The following is a 16438-nucleotide window of genomic DNA, read 5'->3' as shown; positions in this document are numbered from 1 at the left end:
TGGGAGTTGAAATAAAGCTCACATAGTCTAATGAAAGACAACACTATTTAAAACATTTATAACAGTGACGTTATTAGAATGGCTGTATTGTAAAATGTTATAAAATATTTATGGTTCATACCAGCGTCATATAGATTATTTCAGACTATCATCGCGAGGGTTCCGACATCGCGATATCTTTTATTTAAAACTTGAAGCTCTCGCGAGTGTTGAGTGAATTGGCCTCTCAAGACAGTGTGCTTCATGGCGGTTACAGAGACCGGGGTAAATGTATTTCTGATTACAATCAAACACTAACCTGTTTTAGTTAAAGTTGCGTTTGCATAATCAGTTAGTGATGTTTAGTAGAATTTATTCGCACTTACTATCCTGTAAATAGACTAAATGTATCTAAATATAGCTTCACGCGCCATTGCAATGAATGGCTAACATTAGCTTATGTCAGCTAGCTCCTTGCTACCAACAAAGATTACGCGAGTTTAATAGAACTCAGTTCTAGATTTTCAGTAGTTAATGTTGTTGTAATAATTATGCAAATTAATGTATATGTGGGTGCTACAAAGATGGATCGTGGTTAATGTCTTTATCGACTCGTCTTCGATTAGCCCATTGTTGCTAGTTTACCTCGCTAACCTAGCTTATGTTAGGATGGCATCCATCATTCACATTCATGTTTATCACTCCGACGTAAGATGGCTAAACTTATAAGGAACGACTGACCGGCTTTGTGAAGTTTGCAATGTAACATATTGCTAGCTGTCTGTTATGTTAGTCTGAAGGCATTTTTTATTTCCCCTAGAATTTGTTGAATTGTTAAAGCTTCCCCGTCAGTCATCTTCTTTCCTGCCTCAGTCTGGTGGACCCAGCGGTTAGCGGGTTGTGTAGGTAAGGAGTTCGTCCCGTCCCACCTGGTTTAAATCCGGGTGTTTGTCCTGTATATGCTAGCACATGTTATGATAAACTGTGTGAGGTGATGTGATTTCTAAAAGTAACGCAGGCATTTTCTTAATGGGGAAGTGTAATTGTGGGTGTGTATATACAGGCAGGTTTTAATGCTTCAAACTAATTTTGTGTGTCTTATTTTCTTCATTAATTGACTTTTCTGAATTGCAGGGAGGTGAAGCAGCTCTGACGATGGAGAATGGACAGGGCACAGGCTCCAAGCTCGGCCTGCCGCCTCTTACCCCAGAGCAGCAGGAGGCATTACAGAGGGTAGGAAACCCCTGGCACAGTATCTGCCTAAATGTTCCTTAAGTTATGATGTAAAAAAAACAAATGAAAGTTAAGACCCATGACATTGTATCACATAGGCTGCAGTTCCCTAAACAATTTTAATGTTTTTCTTTTTTTAATTCCATGTGAACTTTTTATTTAAGTTTAAAAATAATTAATGTTGACATGCATTTAACAGTAAGGGGACCCTTATTATTGTGCCTTTTACAGACTTACTTAAACTGGATGAAAGTGGTTAAAAAAGACTTGCATAATAAAGTACAAATGCATTACTATTAATCAGTAAATGTACTGATGCAGTGCTTGTCAGTTTTTGTTATTAGTAAATACGTATTCTTTCTCTTCTGTTTGTAATGGCTTTTCTCCTGTTTCAGGCAAAGAAGTATGCCATGGAACAAAGCATTAAGAGTGTGTTGGTGAAGCAGACCATTGCCCATCAGCAACAGCAGCTCACCAACCTGCAGGTGAGATTTATAAAATGCATTGGTTGGCTGAAACAAAGTTTGTACTGTGTCTGTCATCTCTTTATTCTTAACAAAATGTCTTAGCCTTTTCATGAATCAGTAATTCAATAATCTCTTTTCTCAAAAGTTCTTAAAGCTCTTTTGGAAGTCTTACGTCATTCTCCCTCAAGCTGTGAAAAAGAAACGCCTGTAGACCATATGCACCTGTTTTAGCCTCTGCTCTTTTTCAAATGGACGTCGTCAAGACAGAGTTGTTTATTGTGTTTGCTTTGCACTTTTATAGGGCAGTTATTTATGTTTATTGTCTATTGATTATCATTTAGACAGGGGAGAAACTCTCCAAACTGTATGTTGTTTAGCAGGAAGTTCTGAATAAAGTGTTAGCCTAACCAATTTTGTCTAGCAATGACATTTTAGAAAAAGCAAAGCTCAGGGATATCTAACTTTCTTTTCAGCACTTTTTTTCACTTTTACTGTCTTTCAGATGGCAGCAGTGACAATGGGCTTTGGAGATCCTCTCTCACCTTTACAATCGGTCAATAGATTATTAAATATTCTTTCTGTCTGCATAACCAATGGAAAATGTCTGTTAACCTTCTTTGACTGGTTGCTTTGGCAAAATCTCTGCCTTTTTAAAATCTCACTCAAGAATGCAAATTTTGTGAGGTAAACTTGGCTTTTAACTGCCAGTGTACATTCGACCATCAGTAGACTGTTTATCATTGGAGCTGCATGTTTTTTTATTATTTGCTCTCGAGTCACAATGGGATAATTTTCTCTAGAACGTTTTTTAACAAGATGGCAGGAGCTCTTAAGCTGTTATTAGGTTAGGGATAGGAATCTCCCCCCCTTTTAAAAAAATAAAATAAATGTTTTAATATAAAATAGACTAAAATGAGAGAATTGATGGAACGGGGATCTTTTGGCCAAGCCAAGTTTTTCTGTCAGGGAACAAGTCAACTTCCATTAACCTCATGAAGTAGGCACATGTTATACATATTTTGTTATATAATTAAATTGAAGACACAGACTGACTTAAAGGAATAATTTAATTCCCCTAAGGTATGAGCAGAATGTTTGAAATGCTCTCAAGACTTAATATGGATTTCGTTTGATCTCCACGATTACTTCTGTTACCTTACTTTCATCCCTGGACTACAGGTCAGTTACTGAAGCCAAATATTTGTGAGGGCTTTGCATGTGTATAACCTCAGTGTGCTTTTCTTCATATGTCAGTTCAATAGGGACATGGTCATTTTGTAATTACAAGTGCTGTTATCAATATTTTATAACTGTTTTACATGTGTTAGTATTTTTACACAAACTTCTATCTATTGATTGCGGTATCCCTTTGTTACCTGTCCAGACCCCCAACTTAGAATTGGCCTCTTATCTATTTAAGGGGGAATCATGCACTGTAGAAAATACTCATTTTAGTTTATTTATGTGTTCCTTCCGTTCTTTTGCTCTCAAATGTTTATCGTGTATTCCCCCGGTTGGCAGGTGGCAGCTCAGCGGCAACGTGCCCTAGCCATAATGTGTCGGGTGTATGTGGGCTCCATATACTATGAGCTCGGTGAGGACACAATCAGACAGGCCTTTGCCCCCTTTGGCCCAATCAAGAGCATTGACATGTCTTGGGACTCTGTTACAATGAAACACAAGGTCAGTGTCATTTCAGTGTTAGACATGGTGTTAAGGCTAATTCTACACCTCCATTTGAATGCTGAGGGTTGCATATAAAGCTGCCTAAGTCTTCAATGGTTGTATATGTTCTATTTTTTTTGCATTTGGCCTAATGGCGCAGGGGTTTGCCTTTGTGGAGTATGATGTGCCAGAGGCTGCTCAGCTGGCTCTGGAGCAGATGAACTCGGTCATGCTGGGGGGGCGAAACATTAAGGTAGGTTTTCCGGAGCTATGTGTACCTCCTCAAGGTAAAGTATTCATCGACTGAGTTTATTTTTTTTTAATAACAACCTTTTCTGTATATCTTTATTTTGGAGACCGAGTCAATTTGTTAAATAACTGCTTTCTGATGACTTATAATACAACTTGCATACGACTAATTTCCCTCTCTCTTTGCTTTTCTGATTTTCAGGTGCGTGAGTTGTGTATGTCTGGGTGTATGTTTAGTGTACTGTCAGTGTTGTGTGTTATGCTTCCATGATGTCATCAAGACTATTTTAGTGACCAGTTCCAGTAGGATTCCCAGCGGCGCATGGCGTCGCTCTATGTCCATGGTGTGCTGATGATGGGCTGCGCCTGGTTGGTGTTGCTTGGCCGCCCCATCTGTAGTACAGATCCCAGTCGTCATTAGAAACCCGTCCTACATAGGGAGAGGAAGCCGTCAGGTTGCGTAGCAGAAGAATGAAACACTTGCGGTCCACTTTCGGTAACTCGACCAGCTCAGCCAGTCACACTGTGCATGCAGAGTGTGACTGGCTGAGCTGGTAGTGTTTTGAAATTTACAGCGCGTCCGTATTTGATAGTTTCGCACGGTTATTTACAACTTGTAGAAGAAGGGATAGTTGGTATTAAATATATTGAAGGTTATTTTGTATTGACTTGTGACTTGTGTAGTGAGTTTATTTTAATATATCAAGAGTCTAGGTGTTTGTACATTGATTTAAATTCATGTTCAAATGGTCGGCATCCCTAAGAGACCCTGTTTGTTTTATAGTCAGGCTGGTTTAAATGTGTGGTTAATGTAAAATGAGATCTATGAAGAGTGCAGGGATGTATACAGATTTTTAAGTAAAGTCTTTGTCATGTTTTAAACATGGAATTTTTTTATAATGTAGGGAGTACTTTGAATCTAATAGACAATATAACAATGATAGGATAACAGGCAAGAATTAAAGTGCCTTTCTTTTAAATCTCAGATTCAGAACTTTGAGTTTAGTGATTGACATGCAGCATTAACGAATTACTTGGATTCAAGGATAGCCATGGCATGATTGTAAAAATAGAGTGGCTTTGAATAAGCTCGGTGGCTGTCCAAAGTTAGTGCTGCAGGGACTTGGAGTTTTCGGTAGTGCGTTCTCATTGGTTTTGAGTCCCTTACTCAGTAGCCCTGCTGGTATGATCTGTGCTATAGGTTGGGCGGCCAAGTAACATCGGTCAGGCGCAACCCATCATTGACCAGCTGGCAGAGGAGGCGCGCGCCTTTAATCGGATCTACGTGGCGTCCGTCCACCCCGACCTGTCCGACGACGACATCAAGAGTGTGTTTGAGGCCTTCGGAAGGATCAAGTCTTGCACGTTAGCCAGAGACCCCACAACAGGGCGACACAGAGGCTTTGGCTTCATTGGTGAGCTCAAGGGGCCCTCATTCGCTCGTGCTCTGTGTTATCACTGCGCTGTTTACTACAATATGATTATTCACTTACAGAATATGAAAAGCCTCAGTCAGCCCTGGACGCTGTATCTTCTATGAACCTGTTTGACCTGGGGGGTCAGTACCTACGGGTGGGCAAAGCGGTGACTCCGCCCATGCCCCTACTGACCCCCACGACCCCTGGTGGTCTGCCGCCTGCTGCAGCGGTGGCCGCAGCGGCAGCCACCGCTAAGATAACGGCCCAGGCAAGTATGAATCCCTTCCAAAGGGATTTAATGGCCTTCCAGGTAAATATAACCCAGATCTAGCTAGAATTGACACTTTAAGCACAGTTAACATGGGCAGGTGACTGGGAGAAGGCCAGTTGTGTAGAGATCACATAAAAACAGTAGTTGCCCTGACAATGTGTCAATTGAACAGCCCTGAAATGAGATTCAGGACATTCTGAGCTAAGCCTTTTTTTATCCAGTTTAATGTATTTAAATCGGAATGAATATTTATCTTTTTGTATAATAACGTTGGCAATACATGCTCCTCCCATTCACTGATTGGGTGTGTAAGCTAAGAGTCCTCTCAGTTGGCAAAACATAATTATTTTTCCAGTGTGAAAGGTCCTAACAATAAATCAGTCCATTGTGTTTTCTTGTAGTGTCTTGATGTATATTTTTCACTGCTGTATATCTATGACTTGCTAAGTATAGATGATTTTGTTAGTAAATCTGAAAAGACTTTTGTGACTTTGATCCTCACTACAGGGAGTTAAGGTTGCTCTGACTGTGCCAATGCCATGCTGTGTGATGGTTGACTCTGCGGCCTTGTGCTGTTTTCTGTTTTTCCCTTACCTAATGTCTTTGGCCCCCCTCTCTCAAGGAGGCTGTAGCCGGTGCATCAGTCCTGGGGGCGTTAGCCGCACCCCAACTTCTCAGTCAGCAAATGGGTATTCCTCAGGCTGTTATGGCTGCCCAGGCACCAGGGGTCATCACAGGTGTGTACCGAGATATGAGTAAGTACTCAATTTATAAAAAATAAATAAGCAAGAGCTTAGTAATTCACTGTGCTATTTAAGAGCCTTTAAAAACATCCAGCTTTACATCCAATGCAATTTTACCAACATTTTGTTTTGCCTTGAATAATTACTACAATCAAGTCATTCTTTAGATCAGGGGTCCCCAACCTTTTTTAGGATGAAAGCTACTTAAAAAAAATAAAGAAGTTGTGAGCTACTTTTACTCTTTTAGTTTTTTGCATTATGCTATGCTTACCTTTAACCTTTGTGTGCTGTTTGGGTCTGTGGGTCCTGTTTTCAGTGTTTACTAAAAGATTATTATTATTTTTTAATGTTGAAGTTAAATGCATCAATCTGGTGCACTTTGAGCACAAAATGAATTTATGGATACAGCTCTCTCAACACTCATATGAAAGAGAGCTGTATACTTTTCAATAATCCAAACATCTTTAGAATATGATCACAACCAATAACAAATCATTTAAACTTGTTTATTCTTATTTTAGTTAGCATTCTTTCTTTTTATTTATGCATATTTTACTAATCACTCCCCTTTTGAAACTTTCTTTTTTTTTTACTGTCCTATAGTACACATTGGAATGATTTCTTACTTTATTTTGTACAACTATATTAAATAGATAACGGTGTGCTCTCTCTGTCTCGCTCGCGCACAGAGGCTGTGTGCTCCTCCGTGGTGATGATGGCTGGCGTTAAAAAAAAACAAAACATATTTGTAAAGTGGGGGGACTAGCGCTAGACTTTTTCGCTGTCCGTCATTTTGCATTACGCATGCCCACTACATCTCGCAGGAGCGCGCACAGCGTAAAACAAATACTCAGACAGTTCAATGATTTGTTCGGCAAAGTTAGGTTTGGAAACGGTATAATTTCCTTTTGGGTGGGCATGCATAACACCGGAGCCCCGCTGCGGGGAAACTTTGGCGCTGTTCTGAGTTTGTTCAAATCTGCCAAAATGACAGGCGGCTTTAAGAATTTTCCGTCATTGTTAAAAAAATATTCAGTTAACGCGAACTCTGGGGGGGTGGGAACAAACGGGATTTCGAAAAGGTGGGGGGGGGGGGGAAGAGGGAGAGACATGTCCCCAGTGGACATTTCCCCAGTGGACATTACGCCATGCGTATGTGTGCGTCAATTGCAATAAATATATATGCAAGTTGCAACACACAGAGTGAAACCCTGCCCCTCATGTGCTGTATAGGCTATAGGGATGTTAAGATTCACCGATTCGCATCGGTGCACCGGCATAAACGTTCAAGATGCGAGTGCACCGGTTGAAGAGTGCACATCGGCTACAGTTTGGGTTGAACTCGCGATGCATCGATTGTAGCGTCTTTGCATCTGTAAAAAAAACGATTACTTCGTATAATATCCTGTCAGCACTCCGCAGAGACGATCTTTGCTTCGCCACTACGGAGGCCGAGAGTCTCAGTTATCAACACACATGGAAGTCGAAGAGAAAGAGAAACACAGCGCACATAAATATACCTACAAATCAAACGTTTGGCAACACTTTGGATTTTTCAAGAAAGACGCTCAACTTGCAAATTGTAAACAATGCCGTGCCGCTTTAAAGTACACAAGTAGTACGAGGAACTTAGCGACGCACACATAAAGAGGCGACATGGGGTCTGCGGCTGAAAAGAAAAACCTGAAAGTAAGACATGAGTTAAATCACTGAGGTTTTCTGTCAGAGAGAGTGGTGTTTAGTTTACAGCATACTGTGACTTCCAATAATAGTTTAAATGTCTTCCTTACTGTAAGCCGTTATGAAATACCTGTTTGTGAAAGGTTATTAGTACTTTTTATTGTTCATATAGAGACCTCTGCTCACTGGTGAGTGATGAATGAGTGTTAAGCACATCAGGCTGGCAGCTGTATGGGCATTGCACTATTGGTAGTTGTTATTTGCACATTGTTAATCATGAGCAATGCATTCTTAAATTGTTTAACTGTGAGGTGTTATACAATTATACTGTACTCTGGAGAGTTTTTTAAGGTAAAAAAGAAACGGCATGATGGGATGTGCAGTACTATATAGAGAGAACCAAATATGTAAAGCACTTTTTTGTTAATTTTTGATTTGCTGCATATGAGGAATAAAAAAAAAAATCCTCTGTCGTACCATATTGAAGTATCATTATTTTTGCATCGTGTTGAATCGTTTCGCCCCGAATCGCGTAATGTTGAATCAAATCGTATCGAACTGTATCGCAACAGGGGTGAATCGTATCATATCGCATCGCCTGGTGTTTCAAATGTATCGTTGGCAACGTATCGCATCCATTTGACATGAGACTTCTTGCGATTTCAAAACTCACCTGCGATTCATCGTAGGGGATGGAATCATATAGGATAGTTTTTATCCTAGCTTACTGATATGGTTTTAAGTTACAACCCATTAAGAGAATGGTTCGGATAGAAAGTTAGCACATGTTCTGTAAATGATAAGTTCTCTAGTTTTATTTATTTACAAATGGGATGTCACTGAATGCATATCTGCATTTCCCTAACAGGTGTGACTCCAGTGCGTCCACCCATACCAGTGCTCCCCCAGGTTGGTCTTGTGAACCCAGTGCTCGCTTCACCGCCAGTCCTTTCCAATCAAGCTGGAGGCTCCAACCAACAAGAGAGGAAAGAAGAGAAAGAGAAAGAGGAGATGCTGCAGGACGGTACAGGGCAGGAGATGTTGAGTGACCAAGAACACATGAGCATCTCGGGCAGCAGTGCCAGACACATGGTGATGCAGAAACTGCTAAGAAAATCAGAGGTAAGCTTTGGTCGTATGTGGTGAAAGAAGAGCCTTTAAAAGACATTTCAGCCGCAAATACTTTTTACTTGTAAAATTATTGCGTTGCTCCTTTCTAGTCTACGGTTATGGTGCTCCGAAATATGGTTGGACCTGAGGACATCGACGACGACCTGGAGGGGGAGGTGACCGAAGAGTGCGGGAAGTTTGGCGCCGTCAACAGAGTCATCATATACCAGGAGAAGCAAGGAGAAGAGGAGGATGCAGATATTATTGTCAAAATTTTTGTAGAGTTTTCCATGGCCTCAGAGATGAACAAAGCCATCCAGGCCCTCAATGACCGCTGGTTCGGAGGTCGCAAAGTTGTCGCAGAGGTGTATGACCAAGACCGTTTCAACAGTAGTGATCTCTCTGCGTAAAAGTGTTTGTAATGGTTCACCAGCACCCACCCCCATACCTGTCCCCTAAACTCATGTCAGTCTCTGCAGCTAGAGATGCGGACCACTGAAACTTGTAATTATGTTTTTTTTATTTGTTTTTTAACATTGCTGTTGATATTAATGTTAAATGCCCCATTTGGGGGGGGATTCATAGAAAAATATTTACATGTCAGATTTTGCTTTGTTGATTGTGAAAACTCCCTTTTTTTTAATGCAAGTTTCAATTTTTTGTAGTCCAAACTTGTAACATGTTCATTTTCCCTGCTTTCGCTCATTTACATTTTCTTCCGTTCATTAATTTTCTGGGACAAGTTAACACATCCTTTCTATGATTAAAGGTTATTGTTTGTTCCTAAGAAAGTGTGATGCAGTTTTTATTTTGTTAATGAATAAAGAATCCTTTGTTTTGAGATAATTAGTTGTGTGACTGATTGTAGAACATATTTAAAAAGTAAAAACATGTACTTTTACTTATGCATGCGCATTTATAGTCCAATCGGGTATTAGTCATTCTCAAATGCCACTGCGTTTGTGGTTAGTACAGGTGGTGAACAACTTCTTCTGAAATAGTAATATAGCACTTCAGACTTTGAATAGATACATATTTACTTAATGATCATTCAAAAATGATCAGCTAAGACAGTCTTCTGGATTTCTGACATTTTTGGGACTATTTGACAACTGCATATTATTCACCTCTTGTTTAGTTGCCGTAGGTTTTATTTTTTAACCTGCTTCACCGGTAATGAGTTTGTATTGTCTCGGATGCATTGTTATCATGTCACTTGAGTAGGTAAGTTCATATTTGCCAAGTTTGTTTAGCCTGGCATCTCTTCTTTACAATAGCATCATTTGAGATTGTCACCTACTTGCTACTCAGTGAAGGGTGAATAGTTTGTAGATGGATGTTTGACTTCTGTGTTCAAGAAATCAAATCATCGGCTATATGCATGGTTTTGTTCACGTCTGTCCTCAAAGACCATGGACCTGGTTACACATTGTGGTAGAGCTATTCCCTGTTTCGGCACAGTAATGTACACTGTCTCCCTGCATTGCACACAACTGGAAAGTCCTGCCATTTCTAGTCATGTTGCAAGAATAAAGCAACCGTTGAAGACATGTAACAAACTCGAGGACATTAGATGATAGGCAGTCATATTTTAATAGTACTTTATTATGGCCTGGTTTTTTCGTTAAACAATATGATAGTACTGTGTTGTGTATACATTTAAGCCAACTGTCATCCACCGCTAGATGTCGTTGTACAGTAACGGAACTGCTGCCCAGCCGCCAGTAGTAGTGGCCTGTACTCCAACTCAAACTCGGCCCAGCCCCCCACAGGACAAACCGGCCTGCCTCAGCGCAACAAGGGGAGTGATGTGCGGCTGTTGCTGAAGCTCCTGGCTGTAACTACGTCGCATTAAAACAACACCAGGCAGTTTATTGTACGTCTACTGGCATGTTGCCACTTCACTCTTTGGCCGGTTAATAGGGTGTTTTCCGTAACGTTCGTTATACTTATATTAGTGAGCTATCGGCAGCTCGACACAAAGGCGTTTAGAGAGCTACTAGCTGATGTTAGCTAACTGTAACTAGCATGCTAACAACACAGCCGCCGAGAACGAGCACATCCTTGCGCAGCCACACTCGGGTTAATCTCTGTTGACTCGCTCCGTTGGTTATGTTAGCTGTTTCATGGTAGTCATTTATTTGTAACCTAAGTCAAGTGTTTTTTTTTATCAGCTACCACTCATGACTAGGATACTTGAAGCAACACTTAAGTATAACTGGTTCGTTTGCTTGTTTTTCAGCTAGCCAAGGCACTGCTTTGGTCTCATTCAGGGATGTGGTGGTAGCAAAACAAGCTAACGTTACTCCCCTCTGTGAAGAAGTGACTGCAAGAAGTGAGGAAAAACTGAAGGCAAGCGGGAGTTTTTATTTGTGTTTATCTTTCATTCCGGTGTGGATGACACGAGGACAAACCTGACAAACATAGTTGAACTGAAACTGGGAATATCACTAACAGGTCGAAGGGATTATTTTGGTGTCTCTAAGTGGATTTCGGCCTCCTGTTGGGGATCGTCGTGGGAACACCGTGAGTGTTTTGACATTGAGTGAGTCTACACGCAAAAAATATCCCGCCGACCTTCATCCTCCGATGCGGAGATTTCATTAGCACCGGCAACCAAATCCCCCCGGCGGCCGGACATGCTGAAGTGTATCCCCCTGTGGCGTTGCAACCGCCACGTCGAGTCGGTGGACAAGCGGCATTGCAACTTGCAGACAGTCCCCGATGAGGTATTCCGCTACAGTCGCAGCCTGGAGGAGCTTCTCCTCGATGCCAACCAACTCAAAGAGCTACCAAAGGTATGCATGGCTAACAGTCCAAAATGTACCCTCTGTGTCATTCAGCAATGTGCATCATTCCCCTGAGCCAAGCTGGCTATAGTGTCTCCTTGTGCATGATATCCTGGTTCCGTCAAATTCAGTCTACAGCACTAAACAATTGCACATATTTCAATGTGTTTAATCCACATATTTAATTAGAAAAGTGTACCCAAGGTGAAATCGCTTGCATGATATAACCTGCTCAGGTAATTCCTTCTCATCAAAGGTAGCATACTTCTTTCTTTGCCTCCTTCGAATATGTTTGGCCATTATGCCCTGCAGTCTTGTGACATCAATGAATAATCAAGAGCCATAACGTATCCAACAGTTACCATATAAACTTGAATCATACAACTAGGTAATCCAGTTCATCTTTGCATGGGGGCGTTTTTCCCCAATAATACTTAGTAAGTTGTGTAAAGATGAATGGACAAGGCACGATAGGATGTTTTAGTTAGTCGAAGAGAAGTGTTCTTTGGCTAAAGGTTGGGTATGCTGCATGTCCAGAGGGACTGACCCTGACCAAAACAGCTGGCACACAACATGTTGCCTAGTAGTGGCATCACTGGCCAGTGGGTTGTATGCAGTGTGGGAAGGCATGCGTGGAATGAATTGAAACGGTTTCCCCACCCACACACCCACTGTTTGAAAAATGAGAACTGAAAAAGTTCTCTCTGTGCATCCAGAGAGTTTATTTTTAGGGTAGCAGAATTGTTGTAGGTCTTTCTTTCCATAGCTCTCTCCAGAGATGGTGGACAAAGCACTTGCTCGGTCAACTTTCTCCCTGTTTTATTCAGTTCAGCAATTGTTTATTATTGAGACATGTCTCTGGCTGTGATTGTGATGGAGCTGGGAGTTTGAATGAATACACTGATCAGTAGTAGACGTTGTCAGTCTCATGTTTCTTGGCTTTTACTTAGGGGCGAAGGGGCAAGTGGTTTGTTCACTAATGTTCATCCTCTGTTAACAAGTCAAGGTCAACAGAGGATGAAGTGTTGACAGGACCACCTGTTTCTTTCTTGGAACAATATAACTTATTTTTCTAGCATCCCCAGGCTTTGACGTAAGAATACTTGTTTTAGATCAGCTCTTGCTGCTATTTCTTTTTATAAAATGTGTGTGTATAACTTCTGTTTGGACCCAAACTTGGCTCTTGCATGAACAATTTGTTCACAGATGCCAGGGAGCCACTCATGAAGAAGACACACATACAGTAGCTGCAGGATATTTAAGTGTAGTTACAGCACAAAAGCTTTGCCTGATGAGGCTTACCTGCGGACAGACAGTCTGTTTCCTCCACTTAGTTCAACTGTGTCAGATATTCACATTGTACCTGGAGCATGGCCCCTGAAATCCTGCTGAGTGACGGATACACCCAGATATTCTGGCGCAGACTGCTAAGCTAACCGACACAGTCTCTGTGTGATGCTGGCTTCAACCAGGAGACATAAATGCGGGCTGACACAATGTCTCGTTTGGCTGCAGTGAATGCGTAGCGTGCAGACATAAAGCATACGGGCTCTCTCGGGTCCTCAGAGTCAGTGGGGCTTCAGCGAAGGAGCCGTGTGAGAGGTCAGGCCCATACAGGGTTAGGAACAAGGGCACCGACTGTATGATACATTACATTACATAATGAGCTCATAAGTGAGTATGGGTCTGAATGCCTTTATGCTTTTGTGTCTTTTCTTGTCACTGGGTATTCAGGTCAAAGATGAGTCTTTGGCTTCGTCAGTCTATTTTTCTTGTGTTATACAGTTTTTTTGTATGTATTTGAATGCGCACCGTGTGGACGCATTGCGGCATGCAACCAGCATGTGCAACATATGCCATAGATAAAGAATAATCGGCTCAGAGGGGACACCTTCGCAGACTCACTTCTTTTATAGGGGGGCTGCAAACTGCCCTGGTACACAGTCACAAGCCTACCGGGCTGCCAAGCAGGGGATGTTATGTATACAGTAACATTTTATACACAAGCAAAATCAATACAGCCATTAAGATGCTTTAAACACAGGGAACTGGTAATATGTTTTATATTGATAAGACCATTAAAGCAATTGTAATGTGTATGGGTATTTTTTATGGTGCAGCTAGAGGTGGATAGGTCTCGTATTGAGGGGGTTTAACGAAGTGAACAGATGGAGATTTAGACGCCCTGACAGTTTCTTAAGTTTGTTGTGACTCACCCCCACCTCTCTGCCCACCAATCTTAGATAATGCTCTCTGCTGTAACAATGTCTCCATTTGCCACATGCTTTGTAAAAGACGAAATGAAAGAATGATGTGTGGGTCTGATTGAGTTTTGGGCCAGATTCTATCCAAGCTGGGATTATACTACTTAAATAGTAGCATTTATTATGACCTTTCTGTATGAAATTAGTTTAGAGAAGCCTTTTTTAATTAGGCAGCAGGTCGGTAATTCCCCAAAGGCCTGTATATCCTTAGCCCTTGATGCTGGTCACAGCTCCGTTTACTCATTGCAAAAATTCTCAGATAGCCGGTAACAGGTTTCAGTTTTGCTACTCGGACATTTACTTTGCAAGTTACACCTTAGTGAACATTGTGAAAAAATGAATGACTTTATAATTACATTTTTGTTATTTAACTTGGCACACGTCAATGTCACGGGTGAATCTCTTGGTTGTTCAACCTATTCTGTCAATTATTGACAAATTGCTTGTGATAGTCTGGTTAAAAGTACATGTCCCACAATTCACATTTTCCTATACGGTTCTGTGTGACTCTTCAGCTGGGAAGTTTGCAATAAAGCCGTCTAAATGTCTCTTCGCTGCTCTGACAAACTAGCTGTGCCTCAAAGATCATGTTGAGGAAGAGGGAATTATCTTTTTGGCCATTCTCAAGTCCCATGACAGGTTACAAAGAAGTCCATTCACATGTCTGATTGACCCCCCCTCCCTCATATCCAATGTCATGGCTCTTTGTGTTCCTTTTGTGCACTGCCCTTGACCAGGCGTACATTAAGTCTGCAAGCATATCGACTGAAATGTTCACTTTTAGGATTTGTTTTAGGTCAGTTGCACCTGCTCAAAAGCACAAGTAGGACCCTATTCAGAGGGGCCAGGTGTTCTGCAGGTGCAGTAGACAGCAGCCTAAAAAATGCCTTATTTTGGTTTTCCATTGTTGAAATAGGGAACATATCCCTGATGGGTGTGTCTCCATTAGATTTGCAAAACAGGTTCTATGCATGTTGCTCCCAGTATTATTGCCTAATAGGATCTTGCAGATACACTGATGATATGTTACAGTTCCTGTCTCAATATAAGAACTGTTGCAAATGGACTATGAGAAAAACGTGTTACCGGTGCTATCGGCAACTAATGCCATAGTTACACAAGTAGTTGGAGAAAATACGATTTTGTAGATATTTTGTTGTTATAAGGCTCTATATGATAATTAGTAAGGATGACTAGGCAATATTTGTAATCCTCAGCTGTCACCAGTACCCTCCCTCTGTGTGCTAATAGATCGGTGGCTAAGGGCAGATTAAGGCTTCACTCAGCCGTGAAAATGCTCCTCAGCACCTCAGTTGTGACCCCCCCTTCATACACGCCAGTGTGTCTCAGTGTACGCTTCCTCTGGGATCTGCTTATCTGCCATTTGAGCCTCTTTTCGTGCACAAAACTGCACAGATAAAAGTCTTGCTTTTCTCCCCGCAGTCAAGATAAACTCAAATGATGCCCCTTCACTGAAGGTGAATCGGCCCACCATTGTTTTTTTAAGCTTCAGTAGTCATCTTTTTTATTTGATGTGTCTTTGTTGTATAAGTCTCTATTTTGATCTTAAGGATAATCCAAAATGGCTACAGTATGTTAGAATGAATGGTATCTACTTTTCTATTCCTTTTGAATATGTGAAGACATCCAGCCTCACTGGGCTTTCAAGTTTGGTTCTCCGTGAGGGAAGTTGGGTTAACAAATCTAGGACATTCACTTCACACTGCAGTCTTTACATTGTGCTAGTGAATTCTGCAGTCTGTGTCACTCCCCTCAGTTTCCAGTTGGATGTACAGACAGAGCCCTGGTTTGTCTTTCCCCAACAACCTTGCTGAACTAGGCTAAGACCAAAGATCAATTACACCTGCCACTGGCGTCTGCAGAAAGACCACATCATTCCTGTAGCGCAGCTCTTTCTCACTCCTCTCTGCTCTCTTTCCTGCTCTGGTCAAGCCAGTCCTATTGTTTACACGTGAATGGTTCCACAATTTGATTTGTTGTGTGAATCATTTGTTTTCATGTCTCTAAGCCTATAGGATCTCTACAGTATTGGGTTGAACAGAAGTAGAATTCTTGTTATGACTTTTTTTATTCAGACTTGAGGTTTTTCGTGTCATAGCACTTGAAAAGTTATACAGAGTTGGTGAGGCTATGAAAAAACAGCAATGTGAGAAATGTGAGTTTCTTTTTGATGCAAGGGGGCACATTCAGCAGGTTTCTTTGTCTGAGCTGATGACCAGCTGGTCTCACATCCTGCTGTCCCCCCTCCCCCAATCTGGTGGGACAGCGGGGTAATGGGAGGTGGGTGTGTGTGTGAGTGAGTATTTAGTTGTAGTAGGGGGGTGTATTTAATTCCCGGGATGGATTAACATGAGCAGGTGGAGCTCTGGCACCTCCACTAGAGGAAGTGAGCTGAGCTTTGCTTCACTGACCCAGGGACCTCTGGGGATCTTAGTGCAGGAGCCATCCATCCACCCATGAACACCAGAGTCAGGGCTGACATGCGGTGTCAGGTGGGGAAGAAGCAGCCAGAGTCCCAGGGAAAACAGCCGTTCCCCCTGGAGACCCCT

General features: G+C 41.7%; 2 protein-coding genes across 13 annotated transcripts in view; both read left to right on the top strand.

The window, feature by feature from the left end:
- Positions 1-214: 214 nt before the first annotated feature.
- LOC307026323 (poly(U)-binding-splicing factor PUF60-like) lies at positions 215-9661 on the top strand. 4 transcript variants are annotated; one of them, XM_079661638.1, is made up of 11 exons: positions 215-264; positions 1114-1212; positions 1608-1697; positions 2182-2232; positions 3201-3362; positions 3505-3597; positions 4795-5008; positions 5089-5279; positions 5905-6037; positions 8574-8827; positions 8926-9661. In XM_079661638.1, the coding sequence occupies exons 1-11, from the start codon at positions 244-246 to the stop codon at positions 9223-9225; spliced, it is 1608 nt and encodes a 535-aa protein (XP_079517764.1). In that variant the 5' UTR covers positions 215-243; the 3' UTR covers positions 9226-9661. The 4 variants fall into 4 exon arrangements, with proteins under 4 accessions (XP_079517764.1, XP_079517765.1, XP_079517762.1 ...); XM_079661639.1 differs by having other exon boundaries at positions 216-264; positions 5905-6019; XM_079661636.1 differs by having other exon boundaries at positions 216-264; positions 5089-5321.
- A 914-nt stretch (positions 9662-10575) lies between these two features.
- Positions 10576-16438, top strand: part of scrib (scribble planar cell polarity protein) — a 65537-nt gene continuing 59674 nt past the window's right edge. For 7 of the 9 annotated variants that reach the window (XM_079661619.1, XM_079661624.1, XM_079661623.1 and 4 more), the window contains exon 1: positions 10592-11613. In XM_079661619.1, the coding sequence (XP_079517745.1) occupies positions 11455-11613 (159 nt within the window). In that variant the 5' untranslated portion in view covers positions 10592-11454. Of the gene's footprint in view, positions 11614-16438 lie in introns of all 9 variants that reach the window. The other 2 variants (XM_079661617.1, XM_079661622.1) reach the window with 2 other exon arrangements.

The sequence above is a fragment of the Notothenia rossii genome (assembly GCF_949606895.1).
Source record: "Notothenia rossii genome assembly, chromosome: 12".
Classification (NCBI taxonomy): Eukaryota; Metazoa; Chordata; class Actinopteri; order Perciformes; family Nototheniidae; genus Notothenia; species Notothenia rossii.
The sequence above is the reverse complement of the archived record's forward strand: the minus strand, read 5'-3'. Positions and strand labels throughout refer to the sequence as shown.

Bases quoted from the DNA above. Each gene is read 5' to 3' on its own strand.
- LOC307026323 (XM_079661636.1), top strand. From the start codon at position 244: ATGGCGGTTACAGAGACCGGG. The intron at 1,213-1,607 runs GTAGGAAACCCC...CTCCTGTTTCAG, and splicing joins AGCAGGAGGCATTACAGAGG to GCAAAGAAGTATGCCATGGA. The intron at 3,363-3,504 runs GTCAGTGTCATT...CTAATGGCGCAG, and splicing joins CTGTTACAATGAAACACAAG to GGGTTTGCCTTTGTGGAGTA.